The sequence below is a fragment of the Nomascus leucogenys genome, chromosome 22a, assembly GCF_006542625.1.
Source record: "Nomascus leucogenys isolate Asia chromosome 22a, Asia_NLE_v1, whole genome shotgun sequence".
Lineage (NCBI taxonomy): Eukaryota > Metazoa > Chordata > Mammalia > Primates > Hylobatidae > Nomascus > Nomascus leucogenys.
Window position 1 is genome coordinate 62,729,635 of NC_044402.1, and position 19,428 is coordinate 62,749,062.

At 45.7% G+C, this 19,428-nt stretch overlaps 1 protein-coding gene across 1 annotated transcript in view; it reads left to right on the forward strand.

The window, feature by feature from the left end:
• The window catches only part of TRAM2 (translocation associated membrane protein 2), an 80,216-nt gene that overhangs the window by 28,884 nt on the left and 31,904 nt on the right, over window positions 1-19,428 (forward strand). The window contains exon 2 of the mRNA XM_003254155.4: window positions 12,227-12,290. Within this exon, the coding sequence (XP_003254203.1) occupies window positions 12,227-12,290 (64 nt within the window). The remainder of the gene's footprint in view (window positions 1-12,226; window positions 12,291-19,428) is intronic.

Genomic DNA, 19,428 nt, shown 5'->3' on the forward strand with positions numbered 1-19,428 from the left:
CTTAACAAAGACATATTACTAGGGTGTGAAAGTGTCTTATCAGCCAGCTTTGTGCACATGAACATAAGCACACAAACACACCATACTTCTAATGCTTTCTGTGACATATCTGTTTAGAAAACCCGTTGTGGCCATTGTCAGATCTGGAATTGCCCCATGGTTATGGCAGCAGTCACTGCGGCTGTAGAATGTGAACATGGATCCTGGCCCATGGCCAGGTGCTTATCTGCATGTCTGTGGGTTCTGATTCTGAACTCTATCAGTCCAGCCGACGCAGTAAAGGCTGACAGGCTGAGAGGAGACCGGAGGCCTCCCGTGGCCCTCCACCCCTTTGGCACCCTGACAGTTCTCCGCCTGGGAACGTGCAGAACAGTCATCCCTTGTAAATCCATCCAGGTGGCCCTGCCTGTCCCTCTGGAGAAATGAATGAAAGTAAAGTCACAGCTGCTGAGAGTGGCAGTGTAGCATCGGTTCAAAAGAATTGATTAAATAGCAGAAAATTTCCCAGCCCCTTTGCGAACATAGTGGAGGGAGGATGTTAATTTTGTTTTTGCCTCTCTCCCCTCCAGCTCCTCTGAAAGTACATTAATTCATGGGGTGTTTATTGAGCATCTTCTCCATAGCTGGTGTGTGTATCAAGACAAGGTGTCCAAACTGCACAAGCAGCAAGGGTCTTGGGGAACTGAGAAAGGGCGTGGTCTTAACAAAAGCTGCCCAGGCCCAGTGTTCCCTCTTGGGCATCCCTCTCTGCAGCCCTGGATCTCAGTTCCTGAAGAAATACCCACTGGGTTGGTGTAATTCCCAGGAGATCATCCTCTCTAGGCCCCCTTGTTTTTCTGCATATCCAACCACATTTCTCTCCATGGTCCTTCTCGTCACCACACATGGTCCAAGCTTCTCCCACGCCTCCCTGACTGTCCACTCCTCTCTAGCTCCCGATCTCTTTGCTTTCCTTCAGAGTTGAGCTGCTAGACCGAGCAGTCCACACTTCTGTCTCCATACTCCCACTCCATGCTCACCCATGCACACCAGCTCTGCCCCTCCTTTCCTCCAGCTTTGGCAGCATTTACCAGTGACCTCTGGTTTACAAATCTGATGGACACTTCTCACATTCATTCCATAAATATTTATTAAGTCCCCACTATGTGCCAAGCGCTATTGTAGGCACTTGGGACCCATCAGAAAACAAAACAAAAACCTGCTCACGGGCTGCTCACATTTCAGTCCTGAGTTGACTGGACCTCCCTGGGGCATCTGCAGGTGTGCAGCTGACTCCTTGCAATGGTCTCCTCCCTGGGCTGCTGGGCTCCTTCTGGGTTTCCTCTGGCCCCTCTGACTGTGCCTTCTCAGTGCCCTTCTCCCCTCTCACACCCCCAGCCATCTACAACACCCTGTGAATATCTGTCATCACCCCTAGCACATTTTATTTAAATTGGACATTTGTGTGTCTGTTTCCTGAACAAGACCTGAGTACCACTTTTGGCCGTTCCCTCACCTTAATTAATTGTGCCATCAAGTCTTTTGAAAATTGCCTAGCACCACCCCAGGTCTGTTGCCATTACCTAAGTCCAGGCCTGGATGATCTCTTCTTGCAGTAACCTAAGTCTCTGTGCTGCCTGGCTCACCTCCCGCCTCCAGCCCTTTCTCTACACTGTGAGCAGAATGAGATTTGTACAATGGAAATCACCTTGGGTTGTCCCCTGCTTGAAAACCATCAGTGGCTACCTCTCACGTGTAGGATGAAGTTCCATTTTTATATCTGCTGCTGTAAAGGGTCCTTCGTAGGACCTGCCTTCTGCCAACCTTCCAGCCTCACTACCATCCATACACAGGCCCCTCATTTTCCCAGGGAGTCACTTTCTCCTTTCTCTCTGCTTTAGTGCATGCAGTTCCCTCAGCCTGTAACACCCTTCCTGCCTCCTGTTTGCCTCTTCAGCCCTTCAGAGTGCAGATCAGGTAGAACGTTGCTGGTGAAGTTTTCCCTGGGGTGGGGCAGCCTCAGTTCTCACAGTCAGGAGCCTCTCCATCCTGAACCGCCCACACTTGCCCTGTGAGAATGATGATTCTGTTGTGTTGTAAATGCCTTTTTTGCATACTGATTTATCTGTCTGGGCTGCACATTTGAGTGGTGGTACCATTCCTACCTGGGATGGTGGTGCCGGGTGTGGGGTTGGAGCAAAATTCCTGAGTGTGGGAGTGGGGGCAAAACATGAAAAGCAAGGTAGGGCCACCTTGGAGTTGGAATGTCAGCATAGGTCCTGATTCTCTCCTGAGCAATAGGGAGCCATGGAGGACTATGGAACAGGGCCTGTGGAATTTTAAGATGGATCTGTTGTCTTTTCCAGGGCTTGGTCAGAGGGAGATGGCAGAAACAGCACCTGGGGGTGGTTCTTCCGGCTGCCCTCGGCAAGGCCGTGGCCTTGGTTCCTGCTTGGGGTGTGTGTGCAGTAGGTGGGGGTGGGATTCATAGCAGTGACTAGGAGAATGAAGGAAGAGAACCATGCTCTCCATTCCTTCCCTACTCCTGCAAGGCCTTGGCAGGAGAGCTGCTTTCCTTTTTCCTTCTCTTTGTGTGTGTCTGTGTCCGCCCCTTCTTATGCTCTTACTCTGTGATTTTCTTACAGAGAGATTATCTGTGCTTGGCAAAAGCTTAAGGTCATTCGTGTCCCAGGCAGTTCCTGTCCCTTCTTGTAGCCCCCTGAAAGAGACTTACTCAGTGGGCCTCGGGTGGGGGACACCTGGCCTCCTGGACCTTGCTCCAAGGCCTGCATTCAGCACCAAGTGGGGTTTTGCACATTGAGCCATGGCCGAGGGTGTCTGATGCCTCCTGTCAACCTCTGAGACCCAGCTGTGAGTTCAGATGGGGGTCCAGCCTCTCCGTCTGATTTTTGGTTTTCTTCCTGGGCCACCTTTGCCCTGCATGAAGTCACCATCAGATTCCTGGGATGCTAGAGCTTGGAATGGAGACTAGCCTAGCAGGACTGAGAAAAAATCCCCAAGTCTTTTTATATTTTAGTTAAAACCCACTTTCAAGTTAGTCTAATGAGATTTTATATGTATATAACTGCGTATGTGAGAGAGAGAGAGAAACCTTGGGATATGGTATTTAAATACTGACATTTGCCCAGGCTTTGTTTATTTGGCTTAGGGGTATGCGGAGACTGGTTTGTGGCAAAGTGTGGGGAGTGTTTACCTGAGGCCCTGCCTTTGGTGTTAGATTTGTATTTCCTGTTCATCTGTAGCACATTTTCCCGGGAACTCTTGCCTTTTATGTTGTTATTTTCCTTCTCCACTTTGAAGACGATTCTGAATATCCCCTTGTGAATATTATTTGCTGACAAACAGAGATGTTTGAGTGCTGGATGTTTTTCATTAATGTTCTTGGCCTTGGTTTAAGACGCTGGAATCAAATCATCATCATGAAGTTCCACTTATCGGGGTTCCCTCACGTAGGTGGTCATTGGCCGGTCTTTGTAGACTCAAGCAAGATGGACTCAAACGCCAGTGCCGAGTGTGTTAGGATGCATTTCCCCCAGGAGGAGGATGCACTGTTGTAACAGAGAGTGGTAGGAAACCAAGGTGATTCAGAACTTAGACACACATAGCAGAGGTCCCAAGCCTGACCCTGACTTCTAAAGCTACTGGAATGGTACCATGGCCAACTCCATGGGACCCCTCATTTAAGCTCTTTTACTGACACACTCCTCCATGGAGTAGGGGTAGTATGGAAACTAGGACACAGAGATCACACATCTAACATTTAAAAAACTCGTATTTTCACTTTCCGGCCCCAGTTTGCTTAGTTTAATGATAGGCGGAGGTTGACATCCAGGGTCAAGGCCTGTCTTTATGTGCCCCTACACAAATACCCAGAGGAATTTGAAGGCTTCCTGTGAGAATTGGCCTGCAGCCCTGCTGACGGGCCTGGTTTATGGGCCCTGGAGATGGCTTCAGCCTGCTCCATCGCTGTGTGAACTCACGGTTCATTTTCTTAGCAGGCTCTAATCCACGTGCCTAGCTCTTCAGTCAAAATGTGGGGGTCAACATGCTGATGTTTGAAACTTTCAAGGTGGTGGAGAATAATTTAAAATGGTTGCAGCAGATCACTGTCTGCCAACTCTTGCTTTCTCTAAGAGCAAACAAGCAAATGAAGGCAAATATACCTGGGTCCTGCCTGGTCCAGCTACCCTGAGTCTGTGGAGACCTTGAGTAATCCTTTTATTTCCCTGAATACCAGGAAATGCCAGAAGTTCCTTGGGGATGATTCTCCCTGGCACCCACTCTTGTTGCTTGCCGAAGATTAGTGACAGACAGGATGTTGCAGACACATCTATACTGATTAGAATGACCCTCCTCTCTTTTTGCTTTCTGTCTTAACGGAGCAAAAACATCTTTAAAAACTACAGCTGAAATGACACTGTGCTATACCAGTGAGGGGTTTCTTTTCTGTAGTCAAGTCTAAAATATTACCTAATCTCAACTCTCCAAAAATCACTCACAACCTGAAATTTTTCACTCCATAATCCTTTCTTTTTTATGTTATTATTTTTAATGTATCAATGATACTGCATCAGAACAGGTGGCTTTTGGCCAAAAGTAAAAACATTTTGTTCTGACCAATGTGTGTTTTACTCATATCCAAACACAACCAGTAATATGAACTCTGCCCCATGATGCAGGAGAAATAAATATTAAGAATGTCACTATTCTGGAAAATTATTTTGCCTGAGCATTTAAAATTTTTTATGTAGTTTTTAGCTTCCATAAGGAATGGTTTATGAGTATGCTATGCTATCCAGATAAGGGGAAAAGCTACTTGGTGGGGGCAGGTGGGTGTGAGGGAGAGTGAAGTATATAATCAAGTGGTAAGTATTAGAAATACCTAGTCAGTGCTTTTTTTTAGGGGAGGATGAGAATATATATATTAAGGCTCTCAAAGAAGTAATGCATTTACTTCAGGCAAATTCCTATGTTTTATATAAGGCTATCTATAAAGCACGTAGAAAGCCAAGTTCAAGCTATACCAGCATAAATTGCATAAATACACAGTCTTCTTAAAGTTATAATTAACTTGTGGATATGAAGGCAGTGGGGAAGGGCTTTCCCTAGGCTACCCTCTGTTTTTCAGTACCCAATTAATTTCCCAAATTGGGGATGTATATTATGGCAAGTTCAAGCTTTATTCTCTTTTTTAAAAAGCCCAACTTCAAAGATTTTTTAAACCCTTTATTGTGACTCTTTCTACATTCCTCTGTATCCCAATATAAAGTTTAGACTTTTAAATCAATGACTGTAACTAACCAAGTAATATAATTTTATCGTGGCTATTCAAATTGCGAGTTTTTTTCATAAATACACAATGTCACTTTTAATCTAAAACTGCTATCAAAACTGTTAATAGTGAGTCTATTCAACATCGTGATCACAGGCTTGTAGAGCATCTGTTGTGTGCGTGTTTGTTTATCTTTGCCTGATTTTTGTATCAAGGCAGTTTTTCAGGTGAAAAACCAGAATCTCTAGGCGTTGCTAAAAGCCACACAGAAAGGTACTGTCAGAACTCTGCCCCCTGCGATTCAGGCGCTCAGCCCTCGCAGCCAGCCTCTGGCCCTTCAAAACGGAGATTTTCAGAAAGCACAAGTGAAAAGCGTCTTTGTTTCAGCTGTATCTGCCTTTTATCGAGCAGTGGAGGGGCTGCAAACCCACGTCCATCACACCCTGACCACCTCCCTGGCGCATGCAGGTGATCAGTGGGCTTGGGACATAAACACTCCAGGAAAAAAGGCTAAAAGACTCTTTTGTTAAAAAAAAACAAAACCTAAAAATCTCTTCCCCACCAATTGGGCGTAACTTTCCAATGTTTTCTTGTCTGCCTGAAATTTTCCTATTCACTTCCTCTGCAGAAAGATGCAAAATCAGTCTGGGGAAAGCCTTAGTGAAGACCCTTTGGCTTCCAAAAACAGGCCAAGCTGGGAGAAGAAGGGAAGTTTTAGGTACCTAGTTTCCCAGCCTCAGCAGGACCTGTCACTTGGCTTTACCCTGTGTTTCTCAGGAAGAAAAAATGCGGGTCCTCGCTGTCAGTCGTGGGACATATGTGTCTCTGTGTTTTGTCCTTTAGGTGGGAGGGGTGGTGTCCATGGGACAGAAGTCATTAAGAGCAGAGCTGCTCCTGTGAAAATAAGGCCTTCTGTACCCTGTCTGCCCCCAGGGGCTGGTCTGCCCACACAGCCCCTTCCAAGTGCCAATGCATGGATGTGTCTGCCAAGAAAAAAAAAAATAAATAAAATAAAAACAGAATAAACCGAACCAAAGGATTTAATACTTAAAGGAGAAGCCATGAAACTGCTTTCATCACAGTTCTTCTCTTTCATCTTTGGTGACCAGCTAACAACTTGCAGTGAAAGAAGAACCTATCTGGACATCTGGAAGCCTAGGTGTACCCGGTGCCTGTGGCTGGCAGGTGGTGGATTAACCCGAGAGGCCTTATTTTCTTGCGCTGTCAGACATAGATGATACCCAGACCTTATCTTCACAGAGTTGAAGAAGCAACAATATATTTTAAACTTCTGGAAAGACCTCTTAGAAAGTTTGTCAGTGTAAGGTTGCATTTTGGGCATTGGAAAGTAAGTAGAATCAGGTAAAGTTTGCCTTTTCGAGCTGAGGGTGAGAAGGACCTTTAAGGACATTCGTTCTGAGCTGCTCCTTTGCTTTATCCTTCCCATGCTTATTTGTGAAATGGGGACATGATTAGTACCTATCTTGTAGGGTCATTGTGGGGATGACATGAGATAGATTTATGTGAAGCCCTCGGACTCATGCCTGGCACCGACTAAGCACGTGATAACATTAACTGTTGTCGTCGTTGTTAATGGATGAGTAAATGGGGTCTAGAGAGGTGAAACGTCCTGCCCAAGGTCACCCAGCTGGCCCACAGCAGACTTGGGACTGGAATCCACATCCACTATGCTTAGCTGGAAGCAGCTATTTCACCAGCATCCTTGGTCTAGTTGCAGCCAAGAGCTCAGGTTCATGTGCCCCTAATACAGCATGGTATGTGCAACAGTTTTGGTTTGTTATGGCTACACAAGCATGCTCAAGGCCTTTGCCTTTGTGTTTGATGCCCTGTTTTAGTTAAAAATTTAATGAAACTTTCTCTCTTTCTCACTGTCCCTTTCTCTCTGTGTATATGTGTGTGTGTGATGTGACCCTTCCTACATACTTCAGTGTTGTCCTTTTACATTAGTGTATTAGCACGTTGTCACTTTTAACCTTTTACCCACTGAGCTTGGCATTTAAAATGCTATTAAACTCAATAGTGTTTCCTATAAACAGCCTTAGAGGGATGAGAAATAATTGGAATGACATTTTTAATAGGCTCCTGGTTCTCAGCCCTGTGTGCTACAGGAACTCAGCCGCTGCTCGCGGAGAGGGACTTGTTAGTGGTTGCATCCCTAGCCTGAGGTCGGGAGAGGGTCATGGAGTGAAGATTTGGGGTGCTAAAGGACCTTTTAAGGCACAGAAGAAGGCTGAAGAAGTAAGTCTGCTCTTGACTAGTGCTTTTTGCTTTTTTAATGGATGGATGTGGTCAATCTAGAAGCTGCAGAAAAGCTTGGAGCCAAATTTCTGGCCACCTTTAGCCAATGAGTAGGACTTCGTGGAATGCGTTTTTGTGGATCAGCCTCATTCCTTGCTTCTTTTCTTTGCCTAAAATGCATATTTTTTGTGTTCTTTCCTGCTTCCATTTTACATTACCATTCTATTCTATGTGCAGTATTGTGCGCCTCCTAAGTTTGTTTTTAGGACAAGGTTTTTAAAAAATCAAGTTGAATGTTGCCTTTTCCGCTTGTATAGTTGTGAGGTCTCGGGAGCCTACTTTATCTCTCTGTGCCCCAAATTTGGCTTTTTCATCTATAAACTAGGGAAACTGACACCATCTTGTTGAGTCATGGTAATGTGGGAGCAAGCATGGCTGTTTACAGAGAAAGTTGCACTTTTTAGAATGGCTTCTGCTGCTACTACCAGGGGGGCTAGGGATGGAAAAATACTGGGATCTAGTATTTTTGTCACGATTATGGTCGTAGATCCTGTTCTCTCAGAATCATGTTCAGAAAACACGTTAAGCATTCATCTGCAGTCACTAAATATTATAGCTGCTTACAGTATGAGTTTGTCAAATAGGAATTTATGAGAAACCTACTATTCACCCAGCTCTGGGACAGACCAAGAGAGAGAGGACATACATAGAAGAATAATCGTGGACAGATGACAGGATGAGGGTCAGATAGCTGAGCACAGCACCGACTCTCTCCTGCTTAGTTGCTGTGTTCATTTAAGCATTTGCTGAGTGCCACTCTGTTCTGGAACAGTTTGAAGCCGTCCGTGGATGTGCGCCTCAAACAAGGCAAGTCAGATCATCAAGGCAGGTCAGATCGCCACGCTCCTACAGCTTATGTTTCCCCAAGGAAGAGACAGTTTAAAAATAAAGATAAATGCTTTAGAGCTGTACGCTTAAAATGGTTGATTTTTTTGTTGTTGTTGTTGTGTAAATTATACCTGAATACAGTTGTTAAAAAAGAAAAAAAATCTTGGCCCTCATGGTGCCGACGTTCAGGTTTGCCCTGATACGTTTGATCCTTATTATTTGTGGATTTTGTTTTTGCAAATTCGCTTACTTGCTGAGATTTATTTGTAACCCCCAAATCAGCTTCCTTGGTCATTCACAGAGATGTGCAGAGCTGCAAACACTTTTGGGTTGCCCAACGCTCACATTCCCAGTTGAGGCCAAACAAGGCGACACTCTGCCTCCCGTTCCGGCTCTCATCTTGTAGACAGATGTCCTTTTCAGTCTCTTTAGTGCCACATTTTTTGCATTTTTGTGCTGCTTTTTGGTGATTTCACTATTTAAAACTGGCCCCCAACTGTCATGCAGAAATGCTGTCTAGCGTCCTAAGCGTAGGATGACTACGATGTGCCTCATGGAGATAGCATATATGGTTAGATAAGCTTTATTTTGGCATGAGTTATAGCATGTTGGCCATGAATTCCATGTTAATGAATCAACAATATATGGTAAATTAGGTGTCTTTAAACAGAAACACACATAAAACAAGGTTATGAATTGATCTGTTGACAAAAATGGGACCAGAGGCTTGCAGGAACGTAACCCTGTATTTCTCCCAGGAGCAAGGTTTCAGTGTTCACTAGTTCAGTGTTTGCAGTGACTTGAGAGAACATAACTCGTGTGCATGATGACAGTTAACTGTATATGTTGGGTGAGGGCAAGAATATATGTAGAGCCCACATACCAGATGTCTATCTTCCTTTAAAAAAAATGCAAAAGTTCTCAGACTTGGCAGTGCATCGGAATGCTCTGGGGAGTTTGACAAAATGCCCATGCCCCCGAGAGTCTGGTTTAATTGGCTGGGGTGTGGCACAGGCAGAGAGATTTTAGAAGTCCCCCAGGGATTCTAATGTGCAGCCAAAGTTGAACACCAGCGCTCTTCACATTGAATGGTAATGTGTCTTAGAAGTGGACCCTGGCCAACTGAAGGAGGCTCTCTGGGGGCCAGCAGCACCTCCTCATACCCGCCCAAGATCCAGAGCCCAGGGGAGGGTGTCCGGTTGGCCTGGCTCCTGCCCCGAGGAGAGGTTCTATCCCCTCCATCCTCCCATCCCCTGTAGTGACCCCACACACATCCGATGCCCACACACAGCTGGAGAGAGGCTTCCCTCAGGAAACCCTGGTGCCGTTAAGAGAGGAGAATGGATGGCAGACAGCCCAAGCCCCACAGAGGTTCACTCCACCCTGTGCTCTAAAAGACATGTGCATTTCCTGAATGAAATCAAGTGGGAGATATGTGCCTAGGCAGAGTAGAGTGTTGGTTAATGCCTGCCTGCCTTCCTCCTGGCTCCTCCTTTCTCTCATTTCTTCCAACTCCTCTGATCTTCCTTCACAGGGATTTCAGGCTGAGAAGATGAGGTTTATTTTCAGAGGAGTCATGTCAGACAATATGAAGTGTTAGGTGGTTGGGCCAGGAATGACCTATATGAGCAGAGTTCAGAGAGGGAGAGCCAACATGGCTAGTGTGGTCAGGAGGGGCTTTGTGGCAGAGCTGGATTCAGGTGGCTTAGTGCCTGGACAGGTCTCACAGAGAAGGCCATTGGTAATAGAGAACAGCCTGAATGATGGCACTGGGGCAGCTCCCATGACAGAGGGGGAATAAAGTACAGCTGAGTGAAGCTGACTTGGCTTTTGATTTTTCATCTTAAGCAACGAGCCGTTACTGAGCACTTACTGTGTGCATCTGGGCTCCTTACCTAAGAGGGGCTGCGAGGATAAATGGGACAGGACAGCACAGTCCCTGCCTGTGGGACTGTGAGGAGTCTGATGAGAACTGTGGAGGAGGTGAGAGCCTGATGCGAACTATGAACAAGGGTATGGAAATGATAAAAACAGCAGAGCATGGCACAGAGTGCATCCGGCAAGCAGAGATCATGCCCCTTGAACAGCTGGGAATGGCTTCACAGAGGTTACAGTTGAGGTGGGCCATGAAGGGATGCGTGAGATTCTAATCAGGAGAACTGTGTGTGTGTGGTGGTGGGTATAGGAAAGATAGGACACAAACTGAGAGGGGCTAAAACTCCCCAAAGGAAGTAGTGAGTAGAATGTATTGGCTGAAACCCAGCACATCTGTTCTAAAGAAAATACAGGCAGTTGGACAGGAAGGTAGGTTGAGAACACTGAAAAAGTTCTTGACCAAAGGTAATAAGGTTTTAGGGTGGGGATTAGGAAGACCTGTATATTCGGATAGGGCTCGGTGTTTTTTATCACTCCTCTTAGCTAATCTCATTTGGGTTTTTCCCCGCAAGCCTGATAGGACATGTCTAAGGCTGCAGCACAAAGACACGAGAAGGCTCGTCCTGCATCTCTGTGTACAGAGTAGATGACACCCACTGAGTGGGATGGGTCTTGTTGACCAGGGGAGTGGGGAGATTTGCTCTTTAAAGGACAGGGTTGTCTCTAGAGGTAGCTGAGGATAGTGACCTCTCACTGGCATGTCTGGGCAACACAGGGCGTCTGTGATGTATCACTCACTCATTTCCATGCTGCCTTTGCCACTGTCCCGTGTGTTTGTCCTCCACCCTATCCCTTACATGTGCATCCTTCAAACCTCTGTTAGAGAAGAACCAGCACCCCTTTATTGACGAGGTGTCTCCAGAGGGCGCTTGGGAAAGGCCTGGTCCTGGGCCTCCTCCTCACCTGGCCTTGATGCAGGTTTCAGAACAGTGTGGATGGTGGTTCTCAGGCCCACCTGCACATCTGAAACCTCTGGGGAGCTTTGAATAACGCTAGCAGCTGGGCCAGCGCCACGCCAGTCTATAGTACCCAAACTAGCTGAGTTATTACAAACATCCCTGATTTTATGGACAAGCAGACTGAGGCTCAGCGTATAAGATTTCTTGCTGGTAGTTACATAGCAAGACAATGGTAGAGCTGGCATTTGAACCGAGGTAGTTGATTCTTGAGTCCAAGCTTCAAACCCCCAGGTTTCGTCATCCCTCCCCTGCTGGCTAAACTGTCACAGTACTGATTTGGCCATTCATAACTAGGTGGCAACCACAGTTTTTTGTTTCACAGCACAACTAAGATTTTAAAGGCAGTTTTTGAAATAAACAAACCAGCAATGTGGGATGTTACTTCTGGCCCCATGCCTCCCAGTAAGGTAGATGTGAAATTAGCAGCTGGAATTCTCTGTTTCTGAAGCTCAGGTGTCAACTTTCAGGGCTGCTCTCCAGTGCACAGGCAGCCAAAGTGCTGGGGAAACCTCAGCTAGGCCCTAACCTTCTTGAAGGTTGTGACTTTATATATTAGTTTCTGTCTTCCACAATGCTGATGCACAGAACTAAACTGATAAATATCTGAATGAATGAATAGCCGACAGATTTGTACTATTCACTTGTGAGCTCCCGTCCTGCCACGCACAGCTTGTTTCATCTCATCTGCAGTGAGTACCAGTCTAGATACCATCTGAGTCCGAGGGTACAGGTATTGAGAGGTATGTCATTAAAGGAAAATAGAACAAAAACTAGTGCTAACGCTGCATTAGGCGGAACCCTGCAGTCAAGAGGTTTGAGGGTCTAAGATGTAAAAGGGGCAGTTAGCAGCTTCCACTTGTTTCTTTTGATGTGGCCAAAAGCTAAACTGGAACTCTTTTCCTTTGTTTTACAGGTCACAGCCAAGACTGCCTTTCTATTTATTTTACCTCAGTATAACATTAGCGTGCCTACAGCAGGTAAGAATCACTGGTCTCCATCTTCTCCTGGCCCTGTTAACCCTGAAGGACCTGGAAAGCTTCCTTTTCCCCATCTGCGTACAATTTTTTTTTTCTCCATGATGGAGTCTCTGCTCTGTCACCCAGACTGGAGTGCAGTGGCGCAATCTTGGCTCATTGCAACCTCCACATCCCAGGTTCAAGCAGTTCTCCTGCCTCAGCCTCACAAGTAGCTGGGATTACAGGCGTGTGCCACCACGCCCTGCTAATTTTTGTATTAGTAGAGAAGGAATTTCACCATGTTGGCCAGGCTGGTCTCGAACTCCTGACCTCGTGATCTACCCGCCTTGGCCTCCCAAAGTGCTGGGATTACAGGCATGAGCCACCACACCTAGCTGTGTACAATCTTTTTAGATATTTAAACCAGCCTCTGGCAGCCTCCACCACTGAGATTGCAGTCGTGCAGCATTAACAGCTAAGAACTTCCCTCTCTTCTGCTCTCTCTCTTCTTCATCAGAAGAGGACCTGCTGTACCACGTGGTGCCTCGTGCAGCTCCTACTCCTCTCTCCAAAGCATCTAACATTGAATTCTGTTGGAGACAGGATATGAGGCATCATGACCATTGATCTGTTCTCCAGAGCATGGCTTCCTTTTAACATTTTCCATGAGGAGAATGGGCAGGATGTTGCGTTTTGGTGGTGCATGGAAGCATGGTTGGGGCCCAAGGTGCTGCACTCTGACTAGGTTGGGGTAAGGACTAAACCTCAGGCCCAGCCACAAGTCTTGTCACAGGACTGTTGTTAAGGCCCACTGACTAGAGCTGCTGCATCACCAGCTTCCCCCATAGTGGCTGAGCATTTCCAAGCACTTACAGGGAGCCCAGCCAGCATCATGCCAGGTAGCAGAGCGGCCTCACAGGCAGTTCCCAGTACAGTTGAGGGGCTACAGCTCAAGGAGCAGCAGGACCAGGCAGGTAAATCGCTGAACTGGACAGGGGAGAGGGTCTATCTAAAGGAGTAGCTGCTGCTCACCTCCAGCCAGTTGTCACATAGGAGTGTAAACCCTGTGTGCCTGAGAGCTTCCTTTTCCACTCCCCACAAAAGAATCCACAGAAATCTCTTTTTAGGTAGAAATACTCTGATTTTTAAATGTTGCCAACTAATTTAGAAATTCTGCAAACACCATGCGGGTCAACATTGTGTAAATCAAACCAACACATCTGAAGGCCGAGTCCAGCCCTCGGGCACAGGTCTGCAACTTTGGGTTTCTCGGATCCCGCCACCAGCACCTGAGTATCACTCCTTTCTCAGTGGCAAAGTCCTGGGTGGCCTCTTGATGAACAAAGGAAGGACTTTTGTTTGCTGAACCTAGTTCTCTCGTCTTTATTCTTTTTTTGTTGTTGTTGTTTGTTTGTTTGTTTGTTTGTTTGTTTGTTTGGATGGAGTTTCACTCTTGCTGCCCAGGCTGGAGTGCAATGGCGCGATCTCCTCACTGCAACCTCTGCCTCCCGGGTTGAAGCGATTCTCCCGCCTCAGCCTCCCAAGTATCTGGGGTTACAGGCATGCGCCACCATGCCAGGCTAACTTTATGTTTTTAGTAGAGACAGGGTTTCTCCATTTTGGTCAGGCTGGTCTCAAACTCCCGACCTCAGGTGATCTGCCCACCTTGGCCTCCCAAAGTGCTGGGATTACAGGCATGAGCCACCGTGCCCGGCCTTTTTTTTTTTTGGATGGAGTTTCGCTCTTGTTGCCCAGGCTGGAGTACAATGGCGTGATCTTGGCTCACTGTAACCTCCACCTCCCGGGTTCAAGTGATTCTCCTGCCTCAGCCTCCCAAGTAATTACAGGTATGCGCCACCATGCCCGACTAATTTTTTGTATTTAGTAGAGAAGGGGTTTCAGCATGTTAGTCAGGCTGGTTTTGTACTCCTGACCTCAGGTAATCTACCCGCCTCAGCCTCCCAAAGTGTTGGGATTACAGGCATGTGCCACTGCACCCGGCCTTTTCCTCTTTATAGTAGAGAGGTGACTTGTCTTGACTTTAAGGTGAGATTCTTTTCCTTGTCTGGCTCTGCCAGCTACTAGCTAAAGGACTTTGGGGGCAAATTCCTGAAGCTGTGGCTCATGGAGGATATAGCCATGAATCTTTCCTGGGCCCACCATCCCCTGCAGTCACTGTGGCCAGGCTTGGAAGGAAGCCATGCTTTTCTGGGGCAACCAAGTCAGTTTCTTCGTCTGAGAGTCAAACTGAGGGATATTGGCAAGAGAGGAAGAAAGCTCCATGCTACTAAAGAGACTGGAGAGCATCTCTGCCCTCAGTGGGCCAGGAAACATGTGGCCAGCACCAGTGGTCAGGAAGCAGACAGATGCCCGCTCATCCCAGGGCACACTCTAGTGCTGGAGGGCACGTGGATGATGTGGCTCGGGGCTATGTGTTCTAAGTCAAATCTGGGCTTATTACTCTTGCCTCTTGAAAATCCTAATAACAGAGACTTGGCTGTACTCAAGATTTACTGATTTATTTTTTAGTTTAAAAAAACTCTAAAATATATATAACATAAAATGTACCATTGTAACCATTTATAAGTGTGTAACTTAGTGGCATTAGGTACATTCACATTGTTGTGCTACCATCACCACTATCTATCTCCAGAACTCTTTTCATCTTGCAGATTGCAACTCTGCCCACCAAACCCTCTTTTCATCTTGCAGATTGCAACTCTGCCCACCAAACCATAACTCCCCTTTCCCCACCCCCTCTAGCCCCCGACAGCCCCCATTCCATTTTCTGTCTCTGTGAATTTGACTACCTTAGGTACCTCATATAAGTGAAATCATATATAGTATTTGACCTTTTGTGACTAGTTAAAATTTATTCTTTTTTTTTTTTTTTTTTTTGAGATGGAGTCTCGCTCTGTCACCGAGGTTGGAGTGCAGTGGTACGATCTCGGCTCACTGCAAGCTCCGCCTCCCGGGTTCACGCCATTCTCCTGCCTCAGCCTCTCCAAGTAGCTGGGACTACAGGCGCCCACCACCACGCCCGGCTAATTTTTTGTATTTTTAGTAGAGACGGGGTTTCACCGTGGTCTTGATCTCCTGACCTCGTGATCCGCCCGCCTCGGCCTCCCAAAGTGCTGAGATTACAAGCGTGAGCCACCGCGCCCGGCCAGTTAAAATTTATTCTTAAACACTTTTTCAAAATACATTTATGTGAGTGATATATAACTCTTAGAAAAAAATTATAACACAGAAAACCATAAGAAGATAAAAGTCACACAGGACCCCATCACCCAGAAAAAAACTAAAGTTAGAACGTTTTGGAATATTGATTTGTAACACAATTTTTTGTTATTATAGTATGATGAACCTTTTTGTGTGTCATCAGTTATCATTCCATTCAACCAGATATTCTGAAAAGCTGCAGGATGTTTCTTAATAGGGATTACCACAAATTATCCAATCAGCCCCATATGGATATTTAAGTTTCCTGTTTTTATTGTAAATAGTACTACAGTGAACATTCTTGTGGCTAAAGTTTTACATTTATTTGTGATGACTTTCTTAGGATAACTTCCTATTACTGGAATTTGTGGGTTAAGTAGTATGTAAAGGTTTTATGTATGTATTGCCAAAATACCTTCTGTCATTTGATACTCATGACCCATAAACCCTAAATTTAAAGTTGTTTTGTAAATATAAAATGCACAGGATTAAAAAAAAAATCAGAATGCCAGTTTATAAATGTCTATAGAGATAGCCAGTTATCAAACATTGTGCTGGTGTTTTCATTACATTTCTCCCTGAAGTCAACTTACAGGGGATGCTGGATCATACCCCACATACTCAGAGCTGTGTTACTAATTTACCATGAGAAGGAATTATCCTGGAGACCAAAAAAGTTTGATGTGCATGTGATTGGGCATCCTTTTATTATAAGAAGGGCTTATTTGTGAAGCCAGATCACGATCAGAGGGTCGATTTTTGAGTTTGAAACCTTCCCAGAGACATTGGCAGACAAGTGATATCCTCAAGCATTCTTCTCACAACAGCATGAGAAGCAGAGACAGCACACTCTAGAGCTGAACTCAGACCCTCTGGGCAGAAAAAGCTTCCTACAGTGTTTGAGTAAGGCGGAATGGAGGTAGTGGAGTGCCACTGTGGATCATGTCACATTTGCTTAATTAATTAATCAAGCTAGGCAAATATTTGTGTGCCCATTGTGGGCCAGGGTCTAGGTGTAAAATAATGTACAGAACCCATCTGATCTCTGATGTCGTGAAACTTATCATTTATTAGAGAGAGTTAGGTAATAAACAAGTAAACAATGAATTAAATTGTAGTTGTAACAGGGTGATGAAGGAAATGTACAAGGTTATGTGGTAAGGAAAAACAAAGGGGTGGTGACAGAAGATGTTTCTGAGTATGGGGGTTGTGTTGTGTTGTGAGTAGAGAGAGAGGTCAGGGCAGAAGAAAGCACTCCGGGCACAGGGACCAGCATATGCAAAAGCCCTCAAGTGAGGGCGCAGACACCTCGGGGGGTTCTAGTAGCTGTACATAGGCCAGCGTGACTGGAGCCAGTCGGGTTTGGCATTTTCCCAGGGTGGGACTATTGAATTCTGCTCCTGGAACCCTCCTCCAGGCCCAGAACAGGCCTGGGTAGAGGAAAAGGTAACAGTGAAGTACATGCTAAATGGAGGGGGTTTCAGTTACTTTAGAAAGAGAAGATAAAGTGTTTTAAGTAGCCTATCTTTTATTTAAATCTTGCCATTTGGGGCTGTTGGAAATATGACAAGCAAATAATCAAGAGAGACAGTGAGATCAGGATAGCCTGCTTAATTTTGTTTTGAGCTTCTTAATCACTAACCCAATACAGTAATGTTTGGTTTGTAAGAACTGGAGGAAAGCAAACTTCTCATGGGAAAAAACACTTTACAATAACAAGTCTGTTAAGGTTGTGATTTTTAAAACCCTCCCCAAAATCTCCTTAGATCGTATTCTACTCTTGGAAATGTACCTTTTTTTTTTGTATGACCAGGGTAAATTCTGACCTCTAAGGTTTCTTCCTTAAGTAGTGTGTAACTTGCTCAACGCAGCATTTAAAACTGAATTTTAGTAGAGCCAGTAACTGTTTTCATACAAGGGGGTCCATCATTTCCAAATCCCTGTGTCTTCCTCAGTGGACATTCCCAAGTTCTAAGGAACAAAGCTAATAAGTAATGTGGATGAGGCTTTTTCTTGACGGTTTTGTTTTGCCGTAACTCCCTCTTCTTCTATACTCGTTTCTCTTCTTCCCAGCTCCCAGTATTAGTTTCCTAGGGCCGGTGTAACAAAAGTACCACAAACCTAGTGGCTGAAACAATAGAAATTTACCATCCTAGCCTTCTGGATTCTAGAATCCCGAGACCATGGGGCCAGCAGAGGGGCCGCGCTCCTCGGAAGGATCTGGTCCAGGCTTCCCTCCTGGCTTCTGGTAGTTCCTTCACATGTGAAGTGCCAGTCTTCACACGGACTTCTCCTTGTGTGCATGTCAGTCTGTGTGTCCAGATTCCTCTTTTTCATGAGGACACAGTTATATTGGATTAGAGGCCCATCCTACTCCACGGTGACCTGATCTTAACTAACTACATCTGCAGAGACCCTGTTTCTAAATGAGGTCACATTCTGAGGTGCTGGGAGTTAGGACATCAACCAGAGTTTTGGTGGAGGTGGGGGAGACACAATTTAGCTCATAACACCAGCTATAAATGTATGATTTTGTGCATTATAATCAGCTGGTTAAAAAGATTAAGCTTCATTCAGAGAGATGCACACGGTGGTGGCAGTGATGCATTTATGCATCCTGGTGGAGCCCCTGCCACCCTGGCGTCCTTGAGGTTTTCTTTAAGGACAACAGTGATGAAGCAGGAAATATTCTTTACTAACTTCCTGCTCTCCTCATTCCTGCTTGCCTTTCTATTAGCAAATAAAAATTCAGGACTGCCAGTTAAATTTTCAGATAAACAATAAATACCTTTTTAAAAGTATAATTACATCCCAAATTATGCATGAGATAGCATTATACTAGAAAATTAATCATCATTCATCTGAAATTCAAATTTAACTGGCCACAACCATCCACCCTGCTTGGTTCTGGCATTACACACTCTAAGCCTTCTTTCTAATTAAACTACCACAAAGTATCTAGTGTGTGATCAGAAACGTATAGACTATAAAGGCCAGAAAAGAAAAGTTTGATTCTTCCCACAGGCAGACTCCAGGCCTGCTGGCTTCCTTTCTGACCTAGAACAGTTGAGCCCAAACGGGCTAAGCATTTAGCCACAAGGTTGTCTTGGGTTGTGCTACTAATTTGCTGAATTGTCTTGGGTAAAACACTTAATGCCTGGATCTCCATCTCCCATCTGCAAAATCCAGAGTGATGACCACTCCCTCAACCCCAGTAGTTCTTATAGACAGGAAGCCCTGGGAGTCTTCTGAAGGGCTTGCTACTCAGATTTTCTGTAGACCAACACCATCGGCGGCACCACCACCTGGGAACCTGTGAGAAACACAGACTCTCAGGCCCCACCGCAGACCTGCTGCATCAAAACCTACATTTTAACAAGAGCTCCGGAGATTCCTGTATCCCATAAAGGCCGAGAGGCACGGCTTTAAGTGAGGTGGGCGAAAATCTCTAGTTAGGCTTTCAAATAATCCCGCGCTTCTAACCTTAAAGGTAAGATAGGGAAACCCCTAAACCCAGTAACTCATTTGCATCTTTCTGTCCTTTTCTAGTTTTGGTTTTTCTATAAATATGTGGTCTGGGAAAGGTGGGGGGAGGTGGGGAGTATCATTGGTGGAGATGGTTTCCAACTGGGGCTATACAGCTCCCTAAGAAGTCATGTACACGTTTGTGGCTGGGCATGGTGGCTCATGCCTGTAATCCCAGCATTTTGGGAGGCTGAGGCAGGCAGATCAATCGGTCAGGAGATCGAGACCATCCTGGCTAACACAATGAAACCCCATCTCTACTAAAAATACAAAAAAATGAGCCGGGGGTGGTGGCGGGTGCCTGTAGTCCCAGCTGCTCGGGAGGCTTAGGCAGGAGAATCACTTGAACCCAGGAGGTGGAGGTTGCAGTGAGCCAAGACTGCGCCACTGCACTCCAGCCTGGGTGACAGAG